This window comes from Lutjanus erythropterus, chromosome 24, assembly GCF_056507025.1.
Source record: "Lutjanus erythropterus isolate fLutEry1 chromosome 24, fLutEry1.hap2, whole genome shotgun sequence".
In the NCBI taxonomy this organism is placed as follows: Eukaryota; Metazoa; Chordata; class Actinopteri; order Lutjaniformes; family Lutjanidae; genus Lutjanus; species Lutjanus erythropterus.
In genome coordinates this window covers 8,114,575-8,140,599 of record NC_139340.1, presented here as the reverse complement: position 1 = coordinate 8,140,599, position 26,025 = coordinate 8,114,575, and the positions used below count along the sequence as shown (strand labels likewise).

Sequence of the window (26,025 nt, the reverse complement as noted above, 5' to 3'; positions counted from 1 at the left end):
AAATTAGTGTCTGTACGTTACCTTCGCTGTCATGGTGACACACAGTTAGTGGCAGCAGCAGAACAAAGCACAGTTTCCATGTTGCCATACTGATCAAGAAGCATCAGCTGCTGACGGTGTTTAATGTCCTGCACTGAAGAGAGGACAGACAGAGCTGCACTGGTCTCTGATACAGAAACCTCAAACTCTCACAGAGGAACAAGCTGGTTTAACTTTTGATATAAAGGAAGTGCCCACTATAGTGTCTCTGCTTTCATAATTTCAAGTAAAGCAATGAGTAAATCAATGGAAACAGAAAGAAAACATTCATGCTGGGAAGATGACTTCACTGACTTCAGAACAGCTTTAAATGTGATGGACGTGATGTTGGTCGGTCGGCCTTAACCTGATGGTTAAACCACACCACACAACGGCTGCACCATTCAGGCTTAAGTCTTCCTCTTGTTAAAACTGGGTGTAAATCTTAACTCTCATCAGATGTAAAGCCAAAATCTAGACTGATTAATACAAATACACAGCCTCTAATATTCTGTGCCATGAACACTCAGAGAGATTCAGCAGAACTGTGTGGAAAATAAAAGCAATACAGAAGGGAAATGAACGATATTCAATCATTCATTTCCCTATTCATCTCCCATTCCCATTTATCTCTATTTAAAATACATGTTTCATTACTTTTGAGTATTTTTTTAATTTGTATTTTCTGGGGCAGAAAAAATATGCCATTCAAGTGAGTCATGTATCATGTCCTCATGCAACACACTCATTGTGAACTACAGTACTTCATCTGCGTTCCTCGTCACCAGAACCTTGAGGAAATAAGCTACTTTGCTGTAAATTATAATATAATTAAATTAAATTATAATAAAATACTACTACTACCACTACTATTACTACTACTATTATTTCATCTGCCTCATCTTGTACGTAACAAAAACACAACTCGCACACCACAAGTGAATGAACTTTGTTCAAATGAAGAAAGAAACTGTGGCCTACTTCAGCTGAGATTTGTACAACAGCAATGAAAAAATGTTTAGCTTTTGGGATATTTATTCTTCAATTAGCAGTTATACAGTTCCTGTGGTATCTAATGATGGTAAAAGACACGAATGCTTTTTGTATAGTTTGAGGTCATTATCTTGAAATTATTGTGAGAATCAGAAAGGTGTCAGTGTGAATCGATTTATAGAGCATTTATTAAGGTGTTTATTCTATATTGTACTGTATATGTATATACTATATAATGGATTTAAAACAATTATTTAACCCTCAGTATTACAATAATCTTTTTCCTTATTTGTAGAGAAAAAAGATGCATACACTCGTGACCTTTTTTTTTTTTTTTTAACAAATACACGTCACATATCACAAGAACACTGACACCAAAATATAATAATTTGTATATATGAAAGAACTGAAGGACTTTGGACCAGTGTCATCAGTTGTCTACAGTCTCAGTAAGTCAAAAACATCCACATGTTACACATCCATGTTGTCACGAGTCTTTGCTTTAAATGTTTCCATAAACTTCACAGCTTGAATCAGTCTCTCCTCCATCTGTTTCCTGGTCATCCCACTGGTCAGTCACTTTACTGCAGAGTGGATTTGAGATAGTTTGGTAGAGATCACTTGTTGGTCGCTGAAGGCTTGTGTAGGGGTCATCTGTGTCATCTTTGTCCTATGAACGAAAATCTTCATGCATCGTGTTTTCAAAGTCTGACTAAATTATGTCGACTGAAGGTTGAGACACTGTCATACTGAGGTTGAGCTCTGAACAGATTTCTTCATCTACAAATGAAGGGTGTTTTGTGCCCCCTACCGATCAGTTAAGAGGACTGAAGAGACAGCAGTCAGTGTAGGTTATATGCAGGTTTTATATTGTTGTTGTTTTTTAAAATGATTAATGCACTGCAAAAAGTTCTTCAGCATGGAGTTACAAATTAATACAAAGCATTTTAAACCGATGTGTTCAGTAGGTTCTAAGATTAGTTTACTCACCAAAGAGCGTGGAGTTTCACGTCCAGATAATCCAGATGTTGCTGACCTTGAATAGTCTCTTTAAATAAGAGGGGATATCAAAGTTAGTAGGAACTGTAATAACAATAATAATAGGTTATCATCAAAACTGAACTGACACCAAAATCCAAAATTAAAGTCAACTATTACAATTACGATGTCTCTCACCGATTACATTTTGTCTTGCAGATAAATCCCAGAATAACTCCAGTTATGATGATGATGACGACAGTAACACCAATCAAAGCACTTGGAATTTTCAGTGGTGGTGGACTGCTGGGGTTTTCATCCTCTAAAACTTTGTAAAGAAAAAAGAAACAACAACACTGTCACATTTAATACTGTTTTCTTAAAATCTGCAAGTAAAATGAACAAATAGCGAAGATAAGACACAAATACATGTATAAACTTAAAGTAACAATACAATACAGTGTGTATTTACCTTCCACGGTGATGGTGAGATGGAGAATATCTGTTCCATCACGATGTGAACACTCACAGGTGTAGTTCCCACTATCTACTGGTGTTAAACCAGTCAGGTGGAGAAAAACAGTCTGATTCTTCATCATAAATGTGAATCTGGAGTCACATTCATGCTCAAAGCCCTCTTCAAGTCGATACAGCAGCCGACACTCTTCTGTGTTCCTCTCTGTCCTGATCTTACACACCATGAGGACGATGAGATCAAGTTTTGTGTTGTTGCATACTGGAGTGACATCTGGTTTGCTGCTAATAGTTTTCACAAGACTCACTGCAAACAAAACAGTCTGAGTTAGCAACTGTTGTATTTTTCAGTTTTCATTTTCTAACATTTTAATGACTCGATCAATTTACAGTAAATGTTCAGTCCTCTTTAAGCAATCGCAGGAAGATAAAAGAAAATGACCTGCACATATTTTACACATTGAAATTTAGTTTCTGTACGTTACCTTCGCTTTCAAAACACACAGTTAGTGGCAGCAGCAGAACAAAGCACAGTTTCCATGTTGCCATACTGGTCAAGCGGCAACTGTTACTGGTAGTGTTTTACATCCTGTATTGAAGGAAAGAGAAACAGACCTGCGGTGGTCTCTGCTACAGAAACTCTCACAGAGGAAGAAGCTGCTTTGAACTCTTATATAAGGGAAGTGGCCGCTATAGTGTCTCTGCTGTCATGGTCACAGGTAAAACACTGAGTAAATCAGTGGAAACAGAAAGAAAAAAAATTTACTACGATAAAGTTTACTAAGTTTCTTCTCACTCAACAACTAGAGCTGGATCTACCAAGAGTCAAACCAACATAAACTATTGCCTGCGTTGCTCGCTATTTGTGTGGCAAGTGAGAAGCGCACATCACCTAACGTGTTCAAATGGACAGGTTTGTTTCTTGTGGTTATCACACATTTAAAGGCATGAGCTTGAGCTATAAAAAGAGAGCTGCATGGTCTTTGCAGCTCATTTCAAGTTACATCCCACGCCCATTTCCCAGTTCTGTTAAAAAGTGACAGCTCTGAGTGATGAGAACTTACTTGATGCAAATAAAATAATTTTATTAAGACAAACTGTGGCTTAGTTTGCATGTCTGTTATAATCTGTTGAGTAACATTAATGATTTTTTTTTTTTTTATCATTATCAACATTGTACAAATCGTGACCAAAAGACTCAAACTGTTCTCTCTGTAAACCTTTAAACACATGATCTTGAAATTATTGTGAGAATCAGAAATGCATCAACTTATGGCTGCAAAAATTCCCTCTTGGATCCTCGTATAGTCGATAAAACATGATAAAATCCTCACTACAGTGGCCTGATGTGCAGGAAAATGTGATGTAGTGTCCCCTAGAGTGATGTTCATTACCCAAAACAAAGGTGTGTGTTAAAAAAAAAATGAAAATGGTCCTAGAAGAAGTGTTATATTTTACATATTTTATTGCATTTTCTGACTTGACCATTACAGCAGAACATTTATGTACAAACTGGCCGCATCCAGCAGCAACTTAAATAGAATAGAGGCGTCACACTTTTTGTTATTGGAAAACACAAGTTTAAACACGAGACACAGAACTTCTTGTTTATTTTGTGCAGAAAAAGTTCATGTGCAGACCTGGTTTGGCAAATTGCCTGCACTGGTCTGCACATGTTAGTGAGAGTTTTATATTACATAACCTGTGAACTGTGTGTTTGTGGTCAAAGCACACAGTGAGTGGAAGAAGCAGAACAACAAGTTTCCAAGAACGTGTTCACATTTAGACTTGCTTTAACAAATACAGCAATTTCAATACAAAATGTAATTATTTTGACACCTTAAAGAACTAAAGGCTAACTACCGTCAGTAGGCTACTGTCTCAGTAAGCCAAGAACATCCACATATGGTTTAAACGTTTTCATACATTTTGTCTCTCTTCCATCCTACTTCCTGGTTACCCAACAGGTCAGTCACCGATTTACACAGTTTGATAGAGGTCGCTTGCTGCTTGCCTAAGGTTTGTGTAGGGGTTAACAAGGTCGTCACAGTCCTGTAAAACAAAATTTTAGGCATCATTTTTTTATATATATATATATATAAAGACTATCTAAATTATTAGAGTTAGCCCAGCTAAAATATATTACTCACCAAAGAGTCGGGGGCTTCGTATACAGCTAATGCAGATGTTGCTGACCTTGAACAATCTCTTAAAATAAAAAGAGAAATCAGAGTTAGTTTAATACCAAACACAGACAAAAATTAAAAGAAGAGTTGAAGTTTATCCCTGTCTTCTTGAAAAGTGTAAACAGCAACAACTAATGAGCAAAATAGTTTTCTACTTTATCTGTCAGTATTCAGCTAAGACTACAGTACATCTGCATAAACAAGTTATTATCCCAAACAAAAGAAACATCAGCTGTTGCACTTAAAATGTCTCTCACCTATTACTTTTTGTCCTGAGAATAAATCCCAGAATAACTCCATTTATAATGATGACCGCCGTTGCACCAATCAAAGCACTTGGAATTACCGATGGACTCATGGCATCATTCTGCATCAAAACTAAAATGAAACAAATACATCATAATTCATTCAGTACAAAAGTTACATGAGCAAATATTTTGTGTCTGCAGCGTACAACCTCAGCTGATTTAAGCGATCTGCATTTCACATCTAAAGAGATAAAAACTGCAAACACCTCTCCTCTATGAATAAAGCTATGAATATAAAAAAGATCTACTGAAAAAGACTTAAAATAAACATATGTATGTGAAGTGCATTATGTGTGAATCACCAAAGGGAGAAAATAAATCAATTATTTACCTTCCACGGTGACGCTGAGATGAAGAATATATGTTCCACCAGGCTGCGAACACTCACAGGTGTAGTTCCCACTATCCTCTGATGTTAAACTGCTCAGGTGGAGGAACACAGTCCGGTTCTTTGTCACGAGCGTGAATCTGGAGCCGCATTCGTACACAAAGTCGTGTCTATATTGATACAGCAGACGACACTCTTCTCCCCTGTTTCTCACCGTCCTGATCTTGCACACTAGGAGCGTGATGATATCAAGGCTTGAATTGGTGCATATTGGTGTGACATCTGGTTCGCTCCCGATGGTTTTCACAAGATTCACTGCAATAAATCACAATCAAAAATCAATATGAAGTAATCTGAGTTAGTGATTAGTGTATCTGTGCATTTTGTGACTAAAACTGCATTTTTAATTCCACTAGAATTGTACATAATTACAATAAAAGTTACAAAAAGTTCACCGACCACAAGACACATTAAAAGAAAAACAACTTGCATGCAACTGACATTAGGAAAATAAGTTTCTATACATTACCTTCACTGTCAACACACACAGTCAGTGGCAGAAGCAGAACAAAGCACAGTTCCCATGTTGCCATAGTTGTCAAGAAGCAACTGCTGCTGGTGGTGCATAATTTTCTGTACTAATAGGACAGGCAGACGTCTCTGCAACGTTCTCTGGCTACATAAACCTCAAACCCTCAAAGGTACAACCTCACGTCAACTCTTCAGTAAAGAAAGTGCTGCCAGAGGAGGGTCTGCTTTCATATTAAACTCTTTATTAGGTGATACAGGAAGTCAATGAATGAATTTGTATGGTTAATGACCTGCAGGGCGTTCTGTGGTCGAGTTAGTGGAAGAAGCAGAACAAGAAGTTTCCAAGCATGTGATCTCACATTCACACCTGTTTTAACACATAGACCAAGTTCAGTATTTTAGAAACCATGTCCTATCACAAAACCTTCACATAAACATGTCATTATTCTGGATATTTTAAACAATTACAGGCCAACTAAGATCAGTCACCTACTGTTGATACAGCAAGTCAAGCACATCCTCATATCACACAGCCATGTGATCTCGAGTCATTGGTTTAAATTTTCTCATACATTGTGCAACTTCGATCAGTCTCTCCCCTGAATATTTCCTGCTTATCAGTCATTATTTTGATGGCTGAATATGAGACGGTTTGGTAGAAATCACTCGCTGGTTGCTGAAGACATGTGTAGGTGTCGTGTGGGTCACGATGGCCCTAAAGAAAGAAAAGATGCAACCTGTTTTTTAAATCTGAATAAATTATGCTGAACAATGGTCGAGACGTTTACTGTCTCCCTTCATTGAAATCCACTTAAATCCTCCACTGATTCTCAAACTGTTCACTGCCTCTGCATTAACACTACCATACACATGAGGAGGATCACTGAGGTCAGACATTTACAGAGTTCAGATAATCTTCTCAGCAAAAGGGCTAATCTCAAAATGCATATTTATTCATGTGAAAACTTGCCACTTTCGACATTTAAACTAAAGGTATACAAAATATGTTATATTATAACTCACCAAAGAGTCGGGGGTTTCATATCCAGATAATCCAGATGGTGCTGACGTTGAGCAGTCTCTAAATAAAAAGGGATATCAGAGTTAATGAAAAACTAATTATAAACACAAAGAATATATAAAATTTCAATCATAACAATTAGAAAGAGGAGCAAAACGATGTAATGTAGGAATGCACTATATCTGCCAGTATTCAGCTTTGAATTCAGTAAAACTAGAAAACCATCATGATCCAAAATCAGAAAAATTATTTCTCTCACCCATCACATGTCTTGAGGATAAATCCCAGAAAAACTCCGATCATAACCACGACTACTATTAAACAAATCAAAACACCTGGGATTGGTGTTTGTGTTGAACTGCTGGTGTCTTCATCCTCTACAATGTAAAGAATTTTTTTTTTTTTCAAATAATTTATGAAGACCACATTTTATACAATAAAATATTTATTACTTATATAATCTGCATCTTAGCTATGAAGACTTCCCAAAAGTGTACCCAAATTATCAACTTAATAAACTTAAACATATAATTTTATACTTTTTTTTCTATAAATTAATCAATGTTCACAATGCAGTGGAAAATTACAACACTAAGTTAAAGTATGACAGAAATGTAAGTAAAAAAAGCAATGAAATTAATCAAACAAACCTTCCACAGTGATATTCAGATGGAGAAAATCTGTTCCATCGAGACATGAACACTCACAGGTGTAGATGCCACTATCCTCTGGTGTTAAACTGCTCAGGTGGAGAAATAAAGTCTGATTCTCTGCCACAAGTGTGAATCTGGAGTCGCATCCATGCTCAACGCCCTTTTGATAATAATAATAGAGGCGACAGTCTTCTCCTCTGTTTCTCTCTGTTCTGATCTTGCACACTATAAGCATGATGGTATTCTGTGCTTCATTGGTGCAGACTGGTGTGACATCTGGTTCGCTCCCAATGGTTTTCACAAGATTCACAACAGCTGCTGCTGCAATCAGTCACAATCAAAACTCAACATTAAATACAGTCCCAGTTAGCACTTGGTGAACTGCTCGGTCACTGCACCAGAAAAAAATCAGAAAATATGTTGCTGTTCTCTTTAAACCAACGACAGATTGATTAACAGAGAACGTCTTGCATAAGTTACATATTTTAAAAAGTAGTTTCTGTACCGTACCTTTGCTGTCGATATAAAAAGTGAGCGTCAGAAGTAGAACAAACCACAGTTTACATCTACTCATACTGGCGGACACAGTTAAACAATGGTGCAACTGCTGCTGGTTATGTTCAATATCCTGTACCAAAACGAGGACAGAGTGACCTCAAACTGTCACAGCTGGTGTGAACTTCTCTATAACGGAAGCGGCAATGAAGAACCATTCATATTAAGACTCTCTTAAGGTTAAAGACAGTGACAGAACAATGACAGAAAACAGAAAGACTGGGATTGTTTCAGTTACTTCTGAACAACTATCTATCTCTCTTGACCCTAGACAACAATAAAAATCCATTAAAAATGTGTACGAAATGTATTTGTGTATGTATGATTACAAATAAACTGGAAATTACTCACCACAATGCCAGATGTTTCACATACAGATAATCCAGATGTTGCTGACCTTGTCTCTTTCTATAAGAATAAGAAGGGATATCGGAGTTAGTGGACACAAAATACACACAGAAAAAACTTAACATCTGCAAAAACGTTTCTCTACCTTATCTGCCAGTATTTTCCTTTTGTTTCTCGCTCATTACATTTTGTCATGTGGATACATCCCATAATGATTATGTCACTCAAAGTAGTTTGAACTGGCATTTGATTTCCTGATGGCGTCTTCATCCACAAAAATTTCTAAAGAAAAATATATTTTCCTCAATTATGTAATCAAATGCTTTATATCTGTCCTAAACAATTATTTTTTTGATTATGATTTATGATCTGCATTATATATCTAGAGACATAAGAGCACAGCTATGCATGTAGAAAAATACATCAAAACTTATATCAAAACAGATTTTAAAAAGTGCTATACTTTTGATTCTATAAGTTGAAAATAGGTCTGATTTTATATAGAAACCCCAATTTAAAAAAAAGTTGGGATGCTGTGTTAAAAAATAAAAACAGAAATTTCTTGTCTTTGTACTATATTCATGTATAGGTGGAAAAGTATTTGCAAATCATTGCATTGTTTTGTTTCACATTTTACACAGCGTCCAGATGTTTTTAGAATTGCACTCATGAGTGTAGACAATGTATTGTCACTGAAATTCTTCATGTTTGTGAATTAAGTAAAAGTTTGAGAGAAATGCATCACGTTTAAATCACAAATGCTACAAAATAAACAACCAAATACCCCGTACAGTGATATTCAGACAGAATATATGTTCCATCAAGATGTAAAATGTAATTTATTAAAGGCTACTTGTTATTCAGACTGACTGACTTGTATAAACTGTCTGTAATGTACAGCACCTTCAGAGTCAAAAGAAAAACACAGGAGTCAGAGCAGGACATGACAGTTTCAACTGATCCATAACGGTAGAGATGTCTGAGTAACAGTGTTACTGTCGGTAAATATACTGCAGGGGGCGGACAAGCATTGACCTCAGACGACCGAAAATATCTTTGCAGCACAACAGCTAAGAAGTGCTCTAGAAAGGAAGTACAAGACATGACTGCTTCTACTTTGAAGTCAAGACACTTAAGCATCATTTCTGATAGTGTCTCTGCTACCAACCTTACAGCACAAATTCAACTCAACCTGGCTGAGGGTTTGATTCTTTGTTGTTACCTTGAAGCAAAATCACAATAAAGAATAGATGTCAGATTCAAAGACTTAACTTTCATCATCTGTTTGTGGACTTTTAATAACAGAAAATTGGTGTGTTCTGCAGAAGATGTAACATTAATGTTAACTTTTTTTGGTTAAAGCAAACTATCTGAGTGCTTTCCACAGAAACTGAAGCATAATTACTTCACATAACTCCTAAACATATCAAATTAAAAACAAAACAAAAAGAAAGCATCACTTCAGACTCTTCTTTAAGCTTGAAACACATGCTTTAAACTCAATCTGGAGGAGTACTACGCCATGTAAAATGTTTAACTGTTTGCTTTTGTGCTCAGCACATATATGGAGGCTCGTGCTTGAATTGTAAAAATAATGTTCATAAAACCAAACTGTCTGCAGGACAACCTCACATCTGTCAACAGCTGTGCAATAACTGGAAACTGTTTACGACCTGCTGTAATATTTCTATGGTGCAGCAGCATTTGACAAAATGCTTCAGGTATGTTATCTTTTATTACTTTTTCTGACTACGCATCACTTCTGTAATTTGGTTCTGGTGAAGCAAGCACAGAGTACATATCACATAATATATCATAACACACAGTAGCAGTAGGTTTTTGAGCCGTACACAGAGGAAAAATATTTTGCTCGTGTGAATTTTACAGAATAATGAAGCATTTCCAATACAGTATCTCCTCCCATCAATGTGCAGATAATGAGCCTTTGCAGTTTAATTATGAGAATATATACAGTAAGTCATTACTAACATAACATAACATACAAGAACAAACAACTATGAGAAGACCCACACTGTCTCTGTTTAGTTTGTGGTATTATTATTAAAATAACAAAGGTCTGGTATAATAAAAGCATGTTAGAAAATTAAAAGGGTCACTTCAAACATTAAAATCTTGTCTTTGCTGCTCTCCACTTGTTTTAACACAGTATGTGGTAAACAGGACGTCTGCTGGGATGTTATTCTTTAAATTACTCTTACTTTCTTGTGTTGTTTGATTTTTGGTGACCTCTACCTGTCATTGTTGGACCTCACAGCTGGTATCAAAATAACATTTGCATCTTTTGTTCATAAAAAAAAAAAGCTCACAAGTCCTTTAAACAGGCAGTGCAAACACGAGGTGTAAGGAAATCCTTTAAACTTTAGTCTCAATAAGGCAAGAATATCAACATATTATACAGTCACATTATCTTGACTGTTTTATTTAAAGGTTTTCATAGATATTGCAGTTTTGATCAGTCTCTTCGTCTGTTTCCTGTTCAAAATCCGCTGTCGATATGTAGCTCTTGTCATCTTCTTCATATTGCATTGAGACGTTCTGGTAGATGTCATTTGCTGGATACTGAAGGTGTTTGTAGGAGTCGTCTGGGTGGTCCTATGGAAACATCAGAATCTTACTGCGTCATGTCTGACAAGTTGAAAAATAGCGATTTGAGCCTTCAGCTGAGAAGACCTTGAGTCAACTCACCTTTTGTCAGTCGAATCTCTGCACTGATGTAGGATAAAAATGAAGGTCATGAATTGTTGACAGCAACATCCTGTGCAACTGAGTCGAGTAAAGCTCTTGACAGCGTTTTGCAAGGTCACACTTAAAAAGGGCGAGGTCAAATGATATATTTTTTTTATTAATTAGTATATATATATGTATAAATATATATATATATATGTATATTTCTCATTTGAAAAGATGACTAGTGTATTTCAGGATGTCTGTGAGTTATGAAAGAAAATTTAAACTGAAAAAAGTTACAATTGCAATCTCAAAATAATGGAAACTTTCTGACAATAATGACTTAATGTCTCAAAATAATCATTTAATATCTTAAAATAATAACTTAGTAAGTAAGAGTGATTTTGAAATATTTTCTCATTATTTTGAGATATATATAAAAAAGGGAAGCTTCATGATCAAAGAAAGTTCTCAAGCTGTCACATCTGTCAACAGTCAAACACACTTTCTCTCTGGTGCGATCGCACTTTTTTTTAAAATCAGCTGATGATAAGAACACTGTGCACTTTCAGCTGCTACAAACAAGGCACATCTAAAACAATATGGGTTTAAGTGTACGCTATATTTAGAATATTTTCACCACTTTACTTTGCTGTCAGATCACCATTTTCAATAGGAAACTGTTGATATATAAGACAAATAATGCTGCCTCTCTCTCTCTTTCAATCATATGCATTTTGCAAAAACAGTAGTTTTACAAAAACAAATTGCCATTCGTCTTTGCCATTTAGAGTATTTTCTTCTCCCAGCACACCTCTGCTGGCTTTGTTTTGCTTTACAGTTGCAAAGTCAAAACGTTGCGGCGGCCTTGTGGTTAAGACTCTTACCATACTGCATCATACGGTCGCATTTCTTACATGTCAGAACCCCCTACCTCTAATTTCTCTCATCATTTCCTGTTTGTGCGCTGTCCTACTTTTTAAAATAACATAAAACGTTCTCAGCTAAATGCCTTAAATGCAAACGTGCTGTATGCATGAATACACCCATTAAAATAGCTTCTTTATACAGTTAAAGATAGAGAACAAAAGAATACGTGTCTCACCAAAGAGCAGGGGGCTTCACAGACAGATAACCCAGGAACTTCTGATGTTAGGTTGTAGCTGTAAATTAAAAAGATAATATTAGAGTGAGCCAAGTATCATAATATAAAAAACTGAATTATTTTACAAGGTGTAAAGTGCAAAAATATTTATTCACCTTAAGTATTTTTTTCCAAGGATACGTCCCACAACAACTCCAGGCACAATGATGAATGCAGCCACAAGAATCCCAACGAAGGCCTTCATCCCAGAAGAAATGCTGCTGGGCTGCTCTGAATTTAAATAATCTGAGGTGAAGTATTGTTCAAAACCTCTTAAATACCAGAAGTACATCAAATTTAACAGTGATACCGGCAGAGAATATTTGTTCATTAAGAATAAATCCTAAATTTTACATCTGCATCAAGTTTTAAATTCAGTATGTATTCAAGTTAACAGGAGACACTTTGATATTTATCATATAAGCATGAAAATAAGTCAGATATTTACCTTCCACAGTGATATTCAGATGGATAATATGTGTTCCCTCAGAACGTGAACACTCACAGGTGTAGTTTCCTCTATCAGCTGGTGTTAAACTGGTCAGGATGAGAAACACAGTCTGATTGTGATTCTTAAGTTCAAACTTGGGGTCACATTGGTTCACAAGGCCCCAGTCATTACGATACAGCAGGCGACACTGTTTCCCCCTTGATCTGTCACTGATGGTACATGCAACTGAGAAGCTGTTCAGTTCCTCAATGGCGCATATTGTTGTGACGTCTGGTTCTTTACCAACTGTTTTGTCAAGAGTCACTGCAAACAACAGGAGAGAGATTTTGAACCACTTAATGTTTGTTTTACCGTCACATTTTTCATTTCTGATTGCAAAACAAAAAGCAATTAAAATTAATTAAATTAAATTTTTAATTATTACAAGCTACACACGATTCTACTACAATGCAAAACTGGCTACTTGCATAAACTGCATGCAATGAAAAGCTCACATTACCTTCAAAGGCCAAACACAAACCCACTGGCAGGAGCAGAACAAAACAGAGTTTGCACTGATCCATAATGACAGAAAGTCTGAACAACACTGCTGCTGCTTCCTACTGAAGTGTAGAGGACAAGCAGTGACGCACCTCTTTAGCTACCAAATACTTAAAATACACAAAATACCTTATAAGTGTATGCACTGATAGTCACGTCTCCTAAAAGGGACGAACAACGCATGACTTCCTCCACTTTCAAGTTAAGACTGAGTGTCTCTTTAATAGTCGTTTCACTTCAAAGCCTCAGTTTAGGCTTCAGCTTTGCTCCTGATGGTGACCAACCTTTGCATTATAACTAACCCTCCTCACATTTAAAGATAATTTGTCAGAAGCAACACAGTTTTAAATCAAAGACTAAGATTTTGCAAAGACAGATGATCTTGTGGAGTTATTATTTACAAGACTAGAACTAGATTATTTTGATTTTGTCCCCACTCTTGTATTTTTTTTTGGCAAGATGTATGTACATTTAATTCCCTATTTTCACATATTTCCTTTAAAACAAATAAAATCAAATACTATATCATCAATCTGGTCCTTTTAATTGTGATATCTAATACTGATAATTCTTTAAAGTTAAAAATACATTAAAATGATTGGATATTCTAAAAACAAGGAAGCCATCAAAACATTGAATTTATGCACCCTTTTAACATTTTTACAATATGAACTAAATAACCATTTTTTATTCTGATCCCCTTCTTGGTTTCTGTTTTTGTCAATAAAATGTTTTATGAATAATAAATAAATACATAAATAAATCTTAGTGGTTATGTTGTTTGCAGCAAGAGATCAGCTTTTTTTTTTTTTAAGCATCAGTTTTTAGTTTGTTGTTTTCTGAATTTCAATCAATCAATCAATCAATCTTAAAGAATATCATCTTATGTTCATTATATTTCAATAATGATGCTTTACATGTTGTAAAATTTGTGATAATCCTCTAAATCAGCATACCTCTTTCTGGGTTCTACATATATTTTGCATAGCTGGAGAAATCAGGGCTTGATTTGTAAAAACAAACAGTTTTGAGATATATATAGTCTATATTTTGAAATACTAAGTCATTATTATTTTAATGATTTACAGGGTCTACTTCTTTCCACAGATAATGGGCTTCATACACTTCACTGACAAACCAGAGAATTACAGCAAAACATGAAGCTTCATGATCAAACAAAGTTCTCAAGCTGTCACATCTGTCAACAGTCAAACACACTTTCTCTCTGGTGCGATCGCACTTTTTTTAAAATCAGCTGATGATAAGAACACTGTGCACTTTCAGCTGCTACAAACAAGGCACATCTAAAACAATATGGGTTTAAGTGTACGCTATATTTAGAATATTTTCACCACTTTGCTGTCAGTATTATGTATTTTCAATAGGAAACTGTTGATATATAAGACAAATAATGCTGCCTCTCTCTCTTTCAATCATATGCATTTTGCAAAAACAGTAGTTTTACAAAAACAATTATATTTTTTGCTTGGTTCCTTTGTCTTTGCCATTTAGAGTAGTGTTTGTTTCTACTTTCACTAGATGCTCATAAATGCTCAATTTTGTTTGGTTTAAATTTAATAGTTTGTTGATTTTATGAAAATAGACCACTGTGGTCATGCAGTATGTGTGCAATATGTTTCTAGTTCACTGTCAATCAGCTGACACTTACATTAAGAAATGGGAGTCAAATTATCTTCCAAAAAAATGTCACCTGCAAATTTTATTCTTTACGTAAAGCAGCAAAATGTTAAAAGACTTTTGTTTGTCATGTAACACAGTGTAACCCTGACCTGCAGTCTGAAACAGGATATGCACGCTTATCTGCTGAGGCTACATAATCTGGTTAGACCCCTTCAAAGTCAGAGGCATCTGGGTGAGGACAGGAAATTTATACAGGAAATGGAGAGTCAAGGTGTGAGGTCAACTTAAAGGTTTCCACTGAAATCTTTACAGCAGTAGATTGCATTAAGGGAACACAAAGGGGTTGTTTGTTTTAAAACTACTTTGAAATCAGAAGAACAGTCAACACTGTTTAAACCTTCATTTATTACCTAATTTTTAATTTAGAAATTAGACAGAATAATTCGACCAATGTAAAACATTAAAAGATTACACTTGAAAACAGAATAACATTTAAACATTGACATTAAAACGTTAAAACAATAAAACCTAAATTAGGTTTCAGAATTACATGCACCTCAAGGAGTGAAACATGGTAAAGCCATAGTACCACATTATGTCACACACATATTACACTTGCTATTCTGTGGGAAAACATGCATCACACTAGATATTGTGTGGTTAACTTTTTACAAAGGTAACCTGAAATGTGTGTCATCTCAGGTGAACACAATTGAATCGTATGCATTGGTGTAATGGTATTGTGCAGCAGGTGAATAAAGGTCATTCTCTCTCTGTATGAAGGTGAGGGATGGATCATTGTTTTGCGGCTCCTGCAAAAGAAAAACATTTTTTTTCAAAGATCAAGCAGCAGTAGTAGCTCTTCTGAACTTAACTGTCATGAACGGCAAACACAAAATAGGTGCAACACTTTGGTGTTCAGTACCATGTTCGGACGAGTGGCGAGAGGTTCAGGTTGTCTTCTGCTGGATAAACAGACAAATTAATTATTTATTGACTCGACCATGCGTAATATTTTTTTTAGCACTGAAATTTGCACATTTAAAGCAACATTATGTAACTATTCAACCTTAAAATATCAGCTTCAAAATCAAGCAGCACCAGCATTAAGTTGCCTCGATGTGTCATTTTATACTGCATGCTGGGAGTTGCAGAACAAAGAGGTGTGACATAAACAAAACAGCGCACCAGTCAACAAGTAACTCTGCTTTGTCTGCTCTTTTCTATTCACACACAGAGTTGATGACCTCGTGAATTTCTAACATAAAGCTCTGCACATGTTCGTGTACAAAGGAGGTGTCACTTCTTCTGCAAAAGGTCGCCTCGGACAGTGAAACAAACAGCTCCTAAATGTAGCTGGTGTGCAGCAGTTAGCTCAGTTAGCTGTTCTGCTCAGACTTGGTGGTGACAGGGGAAGTGTTGGTGTCTACACCGTTAGCATAGGAGCTTTGGACTGCCAGGAGGAGGTTTTTGGCCCCGGGGGGTGATGGGAATGCTGGCGGGGGAGTGGTGCCACCTTGTAAAGCCTCGACAACGACATCACAGCAGTGGCAAGGAGACAGATGAGGACATTGACGGGGCTGACAGAATCTGGACTGGCTTTTAGTCAGTGCCATAGACTGAAGTGTCAAGTCGCCGGTATTTGGTCGCAAGTAATGTAATCACAACAAATGCACGGGTACAGCTGTTCATATTTGTATCAGTGGTGTAAAAGTAAAGTGCAAATTACAAAAATAACAAATCTTACATAAAGTTGCTTTAAAGCTATTATGCTTTTATGTTATTACCTATGATATTAGTCTCTTACCTCCTGATCATTTTTATGTAGATGACTCCCAGGATAACTCCGGTTATAGTGATGATTATAAAGACACAGATTACAGCATAAAAGAAAGTCATTTCTGTTGGACTGCTGGTGTCTTCATCCTCTTAAACATTGTAAAGAAAAAGAAATTCTTGTCAGAAAAGTAGAGCAGGTATTCACTGTATTTACATGACCACTGAAGAAGATATTTGACAAAAGCATGTAATACTGTATAACTGTTGTATTGTATGTATGTTAACATACTGACACTGATATTCTTTGTTAACAGCCAACAGGAAAACATCCACCTTTGCCAGTAAAGAGAGAAATCTGACGAGCAATGTGTGAAACAGAAAAGTTTTAAAATAAATTAATTATTTACCTTCCACAGTGATATTCAGATGGAGAAAATCTGTTCCATCGAGACGTGAACACTCACAGGTGTAGTTGCCACTATCCTCTGGTGTTAAACTGCTCAGGTGGAGAAATAAAGTCTGATTCTCTGCCACAAGTGTGAATCTGGAGTCGCATCCATGCTCAACGCCCTTTTGATAATAATAATAGAGGCGACAATCTTCTCCTCTGTTTCTCTCTGTTCTGATCTTGCACACTATAAGCATGATGGTATTCTGTGTTTCATTGGTGCAGACTGGTGTGACATCTGGTTCGCTCCCAATGGTTTTCACAAGATTCACAACAGCTGCTGCTGCAATAAGTCACAATCAAAACTCAACATGAAACACAGACAGTTATATTTATGACAAATAATCAATGCAATAGAATGAGCAAATGACAGAAAACATGCTCCATTTAAACTGAAGACAGAAACTTTAACATAAAAAACATCTTGCAAAAAGTAGTCAGTGTACTATACCTTTGAGGGGGATATAAAAAGTTATGGTCAGAAGCAGAACCACCCACAGTTTCGATCTTTCCATATTAATCGAGACATCTACACAATAGAGCAACTGCTGCTGCTGGTGTCCGATACAGAGTTACTGAAGGAAAGACACCTCTGCACTGCTCTTCAGCCACCTAAACCTCAAATTCTCCGTTCTCATAGGTGTGAACTTGTGTGACGTCCCCTAAAAAGGAAGTGCTGCTATAGGAGCTTCTGCTTTCATGTTAAGACACAGTCGACACCGTCAGCAAAAAAGCCAAACCGAAGACCTTAACTGTAATACAGAATGTCCACAAAATTAGGCAATGAAATGAAAAGCCATGTGGTTCAAGTATGATAAGGCAAACACAATCACCCCAAAGAAGTAAAGGACCTGTGTCAACAAGTAAATATACATCTGCAGGCATTTGCTGCTAGACAAGAGGGGTTGAGACAAATAATGAGGGATTTATTGGCAGAATGTGGCCAAAATGGAATATAATATTCATAAGCATGTTTTCATTTATGTACTATCACCTAAAAAGAATCATCAGTCTGCTTTTGTCACCTTAGAACGAGCAGAACGAGAGAACATCTACAGCGTGGGCTGCCATATTGCACCTCTTACTAAGCTTACAGACTGCAAACACTTTTACAGCCACAGTAGGTTCTGTCTCACCTCAGGACCTGCTGTGGCTGCAAAACTTGCACAAAACACGAGAGGCCGTATCTCGAGCCAGAAACATGCAAACATTGGCAGACTCTTGGAATATTATTTTGCATTTCATAGTCATATAAGACGTATGACATGATGGACAATAGAATAGAATAGACATATAAGCTTTAGGAATGCCAGGATCAAGACAATTTTACAGTTGACACAGGGTAACAAAAACTCAATGATTCACAGGAAACTATCCGCTGAGGTAATTTCAAACTATTTTATACATGGACAGAATAAATGTCTCTGCCTTATGCATCATCTCCAGCTTATATAGTTTCATAGACTGCATTAATTGGATTGAAATCCTTCTCTTTGCCATCTGCTGCATGGTTAACCACCGCATAGACGTTTTCAGGATCTGCCTCAGCGTAATAATGAGGGAAACTTGAAGGGATTGTTTCATAGACATCACCGGCTGGCTGCTGAAGGCTGGCGTAGGGATCGCGTTGGTCCTATAAAAACAAATCAAAATCTTACATCACATGTCATTACACACACAGAAAAGGAGAACAACGCAGAACTGTGCAGTACTCACCTGTGGGGTTTCATACATGTTCAATTCAAATGCCTCTGATCTGGTGTTTTCTCTGTTAAAACAAAAAAAAAAATGTTAAGCGCTAGTAGGGGAACACTAATCATCTTGAAACTATAACAGAAGGAACTGCAGTGTAGCTAGCTGTGTGTCAGTTATGGAAAATGTCTTCAGATCCTTTATTTGCTGAGGGACTGTTCGGGGTTCAGGTGTGAAAAAAGTAAAAGTAAATGTCAACTCTTAAAAATGCCGTGAAAAATCAAGAACACACTTGTCAGAGAAACCAAGAACAGGTGACACCCTTAAAACCAAAGTAATTTGCATGCTGCCAACACACTATAATAACAGTATTTTAGGAGTTAAAAACATTTTTTTACCTGTGATGATTCTTTCTCAGGATATATGCACAGATTATTACAGCTATTATGATGGATGAAGTAGCAACACCAAGACTGATGACGGCTGCATAAATGAACTTTGTGCCAGTAATCCTATAATCTTCACCTGAAAGAAAATCAATCTGTATTCAGGCCTTGCAACAATCTTGCAATTCATTCAAAGTAAATCTTTGAAGCGTTAGCAAACAAAGTTACCTTCCACAGTAATATTAAGATGCGTGACATGTGTTCCTCTTCCATACGAACACTCACATGTGTAATTCCCACTGTCCACTGGTGTCAAACTGGTCAGGTGGATAAATACAGTCTGATTTTTGTTTATTAGAGTGAACCTGGAGTCACATTTGGGGTCAGATTGCTTGTCATATAGGTATTCCAGGTGACACTCTTCCCCAAAGTGTCTCTCTGTGCTGATTCTACATGTTACAAATACAATCAGGCCCAAGTTTTCACTCCTGCAGACTGGAGTCATGTCTGGTTGACTCTTAATGGTTTTCCAAACAGTCTCTGCAATCCAAAGGAAATTTAATACTTTTTATCACAACATGAGCTGCACAAATAACACAAAATATAAAGTAATATAGTTTTGTACGGTACCTTTGCTGTCAGCATGCACACACAGTGGCAGAAGCAGAGCAAACCACTGTTTCCATCCATCCATACTGGCCAAAAGAAACACTGTGCTGACAAGAGGACTGGCAAAGCTCATTGAAATGTTCTTTTTACCACTGACAGTATATGATAACCCCTGTTACACCTTATCAAGGTTTCATATAAGGTGATGAGAAGTGTTCTAAAACAGAAGTGAATCTGACTGCTTCTACTTTTCAGTCATAATACAATATCAGCTTGTCCAGGAAGCATCACCAGTGTTAATCCCGATGGTAAAAACTAACTTCTCCAAACTCACTTTTAGGTGCTGGAATGCACCTTACCTCACTTTCCTCACCGTCTTTCATATCATTTGTCAAAAATATCAAGACCAAACCCCCTCTTACACCGGACAAAACCCCCACAAACATGTGACTTTTGTCTTTGACGGGAAGGAGAATAATTGGCATTGATTCGTGGGTCGAATGACTCTGCAGTAGTCGTGGGTGTTTCCTGAACAAGAGCAGAGAAGTAAAGTCGTCTGTTGACAGCGGGAAGGGAATCAATAGCCTTTTACCAGCGTTTAAAAAACACACATATATGTGCTAATTTTGGCGTAAAAATGGTATAACAGATCTCTTAAGAGGGGAGACATTACAAATAACTATATAGAGATAGTTGATCTTCTTGCTGATAGTCTTGTTGACTTATGTAGGTTTAATCCATGATCATTAAAATGTTTAATTTTCTACTGATATGAATGTTTTGGGCATCATAAATGGTTAAAATTAGTATCTAAGTTTAAGTTTGGAAGAAATTATATGATATAGCATTTTTTAAACACTAACCTTACAGTGTTTACTTGATTTTTGTGACCCCTCTAATGGTTTTAATCTGCAGTTTGTCATTTCCGCCACAGGGGGTCTCTCATGCACAACAATAACAAAAGACAGTTTAATGATGTCACAAAGCAGCGTGGGATCATGAGACTTGTTGTCTTAAGATTTTATTCACGATTCTTTTGGTCACATTTCCTGACTTCCTGCTTCACTCTCAAATATCCCGTGTATTCTCTGAAGTTACAGTAACTACTTCCTGGCAGAAAACACATTGTTAACTTGAATAAATTATGGATTTCTCTTTGTTTGGACATTGTCGGAAACAGTACGCAGACATTTTAAAGCAAAAATGTTACAGTACAAACTATACCTTAAAAAAACACAGAATCATTCCTTAAAACTGTTTAAAAATATTGACTTTTGTTTCAGATCATTTCATAGATTTCACGATTTTGATCAGCCTCTCTCCCATCCATTTCCCGATACAGTGAGGAGAAAGTGTGGTAGAGGTCACCTGCTGGCTGTTGGAGGCTTGTGTAGGGGTTATCTGGCTCTTCTTTGCCCTACAAAAACATACCAAAATGTCTAATAAGGCATCCTCTGCAAAGGTTATGGACTACAACTACTAGCTTTACTAGCACCCTTATTATAGGTCAAACAAGCTCTCATGTAAGCAGTTACAAATGTTAAGACGTGGTACAATCATTTAAATGTTAATGTAGCATGCTAAATGAATTAGGCTGCAAGCTGGTGACACATTTTAACTTTTGTCAGGAAAGCAAAGTCATACTGACTTAATTTTCTTCAGCCTGTTGCCCAACAGCTAAGATAAGTCTTCAACTTAACGTTAACAAAACCATAAAACACGCATGTTAGATGAATGAGATGTATATACTTGAAATATCATTAAAAACATTTAACATATGGCTGCCAGTAAATTGTACATATGACGCATAGGTTTTACTTTGAAAAAAAATATTGTGACTGGTTCTATTTAAACAAGCCTACTGACTTTTGTGGGAAGAGAAATCTGATGCATAAACACACGATTTCCTGTGTGATTCGATGGCATTTTGGTTTCAGCACCGCAGAAGCAAGCCGCCTTCCCGTTATTTTCACACGACCACGTGTGAAAAATGTTGTCACTGCCAAGAAGTGTACACTGTGCTTTAGTTCCCTTAGAATGAGCCATTTATAACTACAGAGGTGGCACCAACGTGTTTTTACAGTAGCCCAGAACGGACAGACCAGGCACATAGGGCCTTAGGTGTTTTTTGAGTTTCACAGCCACAGACAGAGTGAAACGAGTTGTTTGCACGCTCACCACTAGATGCAACTAAATCCTACACACTGCTCCTATATTTCTTGCATTTATCCATCTGCTAAATGTCTGAAACCTGAATGTCTATTGAACTGCATTCAAAAAAATAGCTACTTACTAAATTGAAAGGTGTAAAATACCTAAAGAATGCATCACTCACCAAAGAGCAGGGGGTTTCACAGACAGGAAATCCTGATGGTGCTGACCTTGTACTGTCTCTGAAAATAAGAGGTGTTTTTTTTTTTTATCAGTGAAACATTAAATCCATATTTTATCAACCATAAAAGTAACAACACAAGCAACTAAATTGTCAAAAAAAAAAAAAAAACAGAATTAAACAATTTTTAACATTTTTTTTTAAAATAAATAGCATTCAGAGAGAATTCTTCACCTGCAATCACTTTTTCTCAGGATTAGCAGAAGGATGACTCCAGTTACGACGATCAATCCAATACCACTGCCAATCACAGCTGTATAAATAAGCGTTTTCATAGGAGAAGTGCTGTCCTCTTCATCTCCTAAAAAATTAACGGGAAAAGAGAAAATATTTTAGCAATTAAATATAATTTTGACAATCAGATCACATTAATATTTAGCAATTACTTTGTGTATTTCAGGTTTAAGGTCTGAGTTAAGGCATCATACTGACATTGAAATTATTGATAATGTTAAAGGTCCAGTGTGTGAGATGTACAGGGTTTTATTGACACAATATATTATTCATAAGCGTGTTCCCATCAGTAGTGCATAATCACCTGAAAATAAGAATTGTTCTGTTTTCGTGACCTTAGAATGAGCTGTTTATATCTACAGATGGAGCAGGGCCCTTTTCCACACAGGCCGCCATGTTGCACCGTCATGTCCCTACAGTCGCCCAGAACTGACAAACCAAACACTACGTGCAGATTTTAGCATTTTTTGCAAGTTTCGCAACCGCCACAGGTTCTGGTTGGAAGGGGAGAGCGAGGCAAGGTGTTTGCAATCTGCAAGCCCACTAAATCCTACACACTGGTCCTTTAGCAGCAGTTTAGGAGACAAATGCAAAGTCTCAGCAGCAAGAAAATAAAATAATTTACCTTTCACTGTGATAATGAGATGGAGAGTATCTGTTCCATTAACATGTGAACACTCACAGGTGTAGTTCCCACTATCCTCTGGCATTAAACCGGTCAGGTGGAGAAATACAGTCTGATTCTTTGTCACAAGTGTGAACCTGGCGCCACATTCATGCACAAAGTCCTGTCCGTGTTGATACAGCAGGTGACACTCGTCTGTCAAGTTTCTCACGGTTCTGATCTTACACACGATAAGTGTGATGATGTGCAGTGTAGCAGTGGTGCACAGCGGGGTGAGATGTGGTTCTCTCCCGATGGTTTTCACAGTAGCCTCTGCAACAGAACGAGCACAGTCAAGAAAAAAAAACCTGCAACTCAATTCAACTTGTAATTCTACCAAACTGTAGTAAGTCTATGTAATAAAACTCAGTACGGTACCTTCAGTGTCCAAACACAAATGCAGAGGTACAAGCAGGGCAAACCACAGTTTACATTCATCCATAATAGTAGAGAGGTTTGAACAACTGCTGCTGTCAGAAACCAGTAAACTATACTAAAGAGAGGACAAGAAAAAAAAATTAGCGTAGGAGCTGATAATGACAGACATGTCCTAAAAAGGAAGTGTCTGACACGACTGCTTCTACTTTCCAGTTTACACACACTGAGTGGGAATCTCAAACGCAGGTTTCATGGAAAAGATGGACCGAATGATTTTGAAAAAAATCATATCATTACTATTATTTTGACTGATACTACAGCTGTGATACGGCTAAAGCATCTTTCCTACAGAAAAAAAAACTGTACACATACTTTATAAAGTTTGTACTACACACAAAAACAACAACATCATGACAGAACATGTAAAGGAGGCAAAACTTACCCAGGCTGACAACTTTGATTCTTGTTTGTTTTTCTTGAAGCAGGCGCCCAGAAAAATTCGATGCCAAATTGTCAATGTCAAATGTTTTGAAGGAAGACTGTCTAAAATTTAATATATATTACATATTACTGCAAATTATTTTCCCAGGTGACAGAATTTAAGGTCCAATGTGTTTTTTTTGTCATTTTTTTGCAGAATATAGCAGAAATGCAATATAATATTCATAAGTATGTTCCTATCAGTAGTGTATAATCAGCTAAAGATAAGAATCATTGGGTTTCTGTTATCCTAGAAAGATCTGTTTATATCTGCCTCATGTTTCGACAGTAACCCTGAATGGAAAAACCAAATACTGACTCTTGACAAGGCAAGTGTTTTTGCAAGGTTTGTGGCCACAGCAGGTCCTCCCACATGCTTGGAAAGGGACGTGTGGACGTTTTGCAACCTGCGCACTAGTCCTTTAATCAAAGATGAAAATTAATTCCAGCAGCCATGACAAGGAAATGTCCTGAGACGATGCATTTAATGTCAGCATGATACATAAGCAATGTTTAATTATTCAATTTGCAATTTATCTTATTTATTCTATTGGCTATGTATCTTAATGTTTCTTATTGTTATTATTCTTTTTTTAAGTCCTAATTATTGAAGGGCTGTTTGTAAAATGTGTGTCAAGATGAATGTTGTAGCTTTAGGTATGAATAAAGTAACCTGAACATGATGGTGCTGACAGCGTGTAATGCAGACCTACCTTCTCACAGGAACACAATCATTTCCGCTTAAGTTCCAGCTACACAGCTGCTGTTGTCGGGCAGAGGACGTTCTCACCTGCCACCACAAACATACATAAAACACTGTGAGAGTCTGACAACCAACACAGGTACTGGTCAAAGACACTTCCATCACTGGAATACAGAAGAAACACAATCTAATCAAATGGTACTCTATTCATTACTTACTTTGCAAATACAAGACTGGCCTGTGAGCAAATACAAGTAAACAGGGGAGCTGTGGTTTTTCAGGATAAAGAGCACTACCAGGTTTGCATCAAAATGTTTCTAAAAAGTTGCTGGACTCTCTGGGGTTGGGTAAAGTAAGTTTGGCACCTTATGCCAATAAACAGCCACAAAACTTTAAATGCACACTTAACTTCTGTTTGCTTTCTCGCTGCAACTTGATCTCAAACCCAAAAATGTAATGCAGTTTATACAAGAAGGATAAGAAGACATCTTTTCTGTGCCTGACAGAAAACTGAAACGACAACAGAGACAGGGAGGCAGACGGTTTAAAATAGGCACAGGTTTACAGGATATGGAACCAGGTAAAGCAGGGCATGAAAGACGCACGCCAAAACTCAGCTCTCAGTCGAGGGCATGATAAGAGTGGTCACAGCTTTAAGTCTCGAGACTGTGGCCAAAATGCTGCAATGCATTCAAGTATCTGAACAGTGAAAATAGGTCAGACGTTGCAACACCACAGCCACAAGACAAGCATGAAACCAGTGTGTGTGAAGCAGTGCAATCTATCACAGACAATATTTTTATGGTCAGACAGCAACCACTGACAAATTTAACCCTTTACAAGGGTATATTTATTTAAATACGTAATTAAATATATGCAGAAAGAAGACGCTGTTCACCGTAGTGTCTGGTGACAAGCCGTCATAGCCGAGGCTTCAGTTCTCATTTCTTCTGCCAGAGATAAATAAATGGTGTTCAGCACGATGTGACCAGTGTAAAAATTAACTACTGATAAAAAACAGGAAGGAAGGGAATTACATAACAGAAACCACCGCTTCAATAACAGCTGTTATTATTATTCTTGGTTTGGGTGTTGTGGTTTTCACTCTTGCTTGTTGGTAACACTGGTGATAAGTGTGTCAGACAGCCGGGTAAACTTCTTGATTTCAGCAGAGAGAATAATAGCGTCATGTATGAAGTCAACCAGCAGAGGGCGTAGTGGCCTACAGTATAATCTCCATTGAAATTAAAATGTCTTTGTGTAGTGATTCTCATGGTTTCATCAATGTTTTACGCAACATACTGACTGACCTCTCAAGCTCTGTGATAATATGCTTTTGGTGAGGATGTTTTTGTTAAAAGAAATATATATATATATATATATATAAAGCTTTTACTAGAAAT

The 26,025-nt window shown here is 36.8% G+C and overlaps 3 protein-coding genes and 1 long non-coding RNA gene across 6 annotated transcripts; all 4 read right to left on the bottom strand.

Moving 5' to 3' along the window:
- Positions 1–3,137: 3,137 nt before the first annotated feature.
- Positions 3,138–5,029, bottom strand: LOC146304646 (uncharacterized). The gene is made up of 3 exons (XR_014769325.1): positions 4,907–5,029; positions 4,614–4,671; positions 3,138–4,515 (listed from the first exon to the last, which is right to left on the bottom strand). It is a non-coding gene; the product is annotated as an uncharacterized LOC146304646 (long non-coding RNA).
- A 152-nt stretch (positions 5,030–5,181) lies between these two features.
- On the bottom strand, positions 5,182–7,596 carry LOC146304645 (uncharacterized). 3 transcript variants are annotated; one of them, XR_014769324.1, is made up of 4 exons: positions 7,488–7,596; positions 7,097–7,214; positions 6,840–6,897; positions 5,485–5,600 (listed from the first exon to the last, which is right to left on the bottom strand). XR_014769324.1 is itself a non-coding variant. In XM_084714001.1 (2 exons), exons 1-2 carry the CDS (start codon positions 5,876–5,878, stop codon positions 5,281–5,283), a joined length of 384 nt encoding a protein of 127 aa, XP_084570127.1. In that variant the 5' UTR covers positions 5,879–6,309; the 3' UTR covers positions 5,182–5,280. The 3 variants fall into 3 exon arrangements, 1 of the variants encoding a protein (XP_084570127.1); XR_014769323.1 differs by lacking the exon at positions 5,485–5,600 and adding an exon at positions 6,328–6,531 and having other exon boundaries at positions 7,488–7,592; XM_084714001.1 differs by lacking the exons at positions 6,840–6,897; positions 7,097–7,214; positions 7,488–7,596 and adding an exon at positions 5,815–6,309 and having other exon boundaries at positions 5,182–5,600.
- A 3,015-nt stretch (positions 7,597–10,611) lies between these two features.
- On the bottom strand, positions 10,612–13,661 carry LOC146304644 (uncharacterized). The gene is made up of 5 exons (XM_084713772.1): positions 13,176–13,661; positions 12,674–12,979; positions 12,342–12,456; positions 12,187–12,244; positions 10,612–11,006 (listed from the first exon to the last, which is right to left on the bottom strand). The coding sequence occupies exons 1-5, from the start codon at positions 13,237–13,239 to the stop codon at positions 10,836–10,838; spliced, it is 714 nt and encodes a 237-aa protein (XP_084569898.1). The 5' UTR covers positions 13,240–13,661; the 3' UTR covers positions 10,612–10,835.
- Positions 13,662–17,229: 3,568 nt separating this feature from the next.
- Positions 17,230–23,807, bottom strand: LOC146304643 (uncharacterized). The gene is made up of 8 exons (XM_084713233.1): positions 23,440–23,807; positions 23,023–23,334; positions 22,338–22,464; positions 22,107–22,164; positions 21,128–21,188; positions 19,793–19,861; positions 19,377–19,702; positions 17,230–18,717 (listed from the first exon to the last, which is right to left on the bottom strand). The coding sequence occupies exons 1-8, from the start codon at positions 23,501–23,503 to the stop codon at positions 18,532–18,534; spliced, it is 1,203 nt and encodes a 400-aa protein (XP_084569359.1). The 5' UTR covers positions 23,504–23,807; the 3' UTR covers positions 17,230–18,531.
- Positions 23,808–26,025: the final 2,218 nt, after the last annotated feature.

Excerpts from the sequence above, each read along its gene's own strand:
- LOC146304645 (XM_084714001.1), bottom strand. The coding sequence starts at position 5,878 with ATGGCAACATGGGAACTGTGCTTTGTTCTGCTTCTGCCACTGACTGTG. Across the intron at positions 5,601-5,814 it reads TGTGTGTGTTGACAGTGAAG|TGAATCTTGTGAAAACCATC; the intron begins GTAATGTATAGA and ends GATTTATTGCAG.
- LOC146304644 (XM_084713772.1), bottom strand. The coding sequence starts at position 13,239 with ATGGATCAGTGCAAACTCTGTTTTGTTCTGCTCCTGCCAGTGGGTTTG. Across the intron at positions 12,457-12,673 it reads TCTGAATATCACTGTGGAAG|AGCAGCCCAGCAGCATTTCT; the intron begins GTAAATATCTGA and ends ATTTAAATTCAG. Across the intron at positions 11,007-12,186 it reads GTGAAGCCCCCTGCTCTTTG|GACCACCCAGACGACTCCTA; the intron begins GTGAGACACGTA and ends ATGTTTCCATAG.
- LOC146304643 (XM_084713233.1), bottom strand. The coding sequence starts at position 23,503 with ATGGATGAATGTAAACTGTGGTTTGCCCTGCTTGTACCTCTGCATTTG. Across the intron at positions 22,165-22,337 it reads CTGAGAAAAAGTGATTGCAG|AGACAGTACAAGGTCAGCAC; the intron begins GTGAAGAATTCT and ends TCTTATTTTCAG. Across the intron at positions 18,718-19,376 it reads TGGAAGGTAACTTTGTTTGC|GACCAACGCGATCCCTACGC; the intron begins TAACGCTTCAAA and ends TTGTTTTTATAG.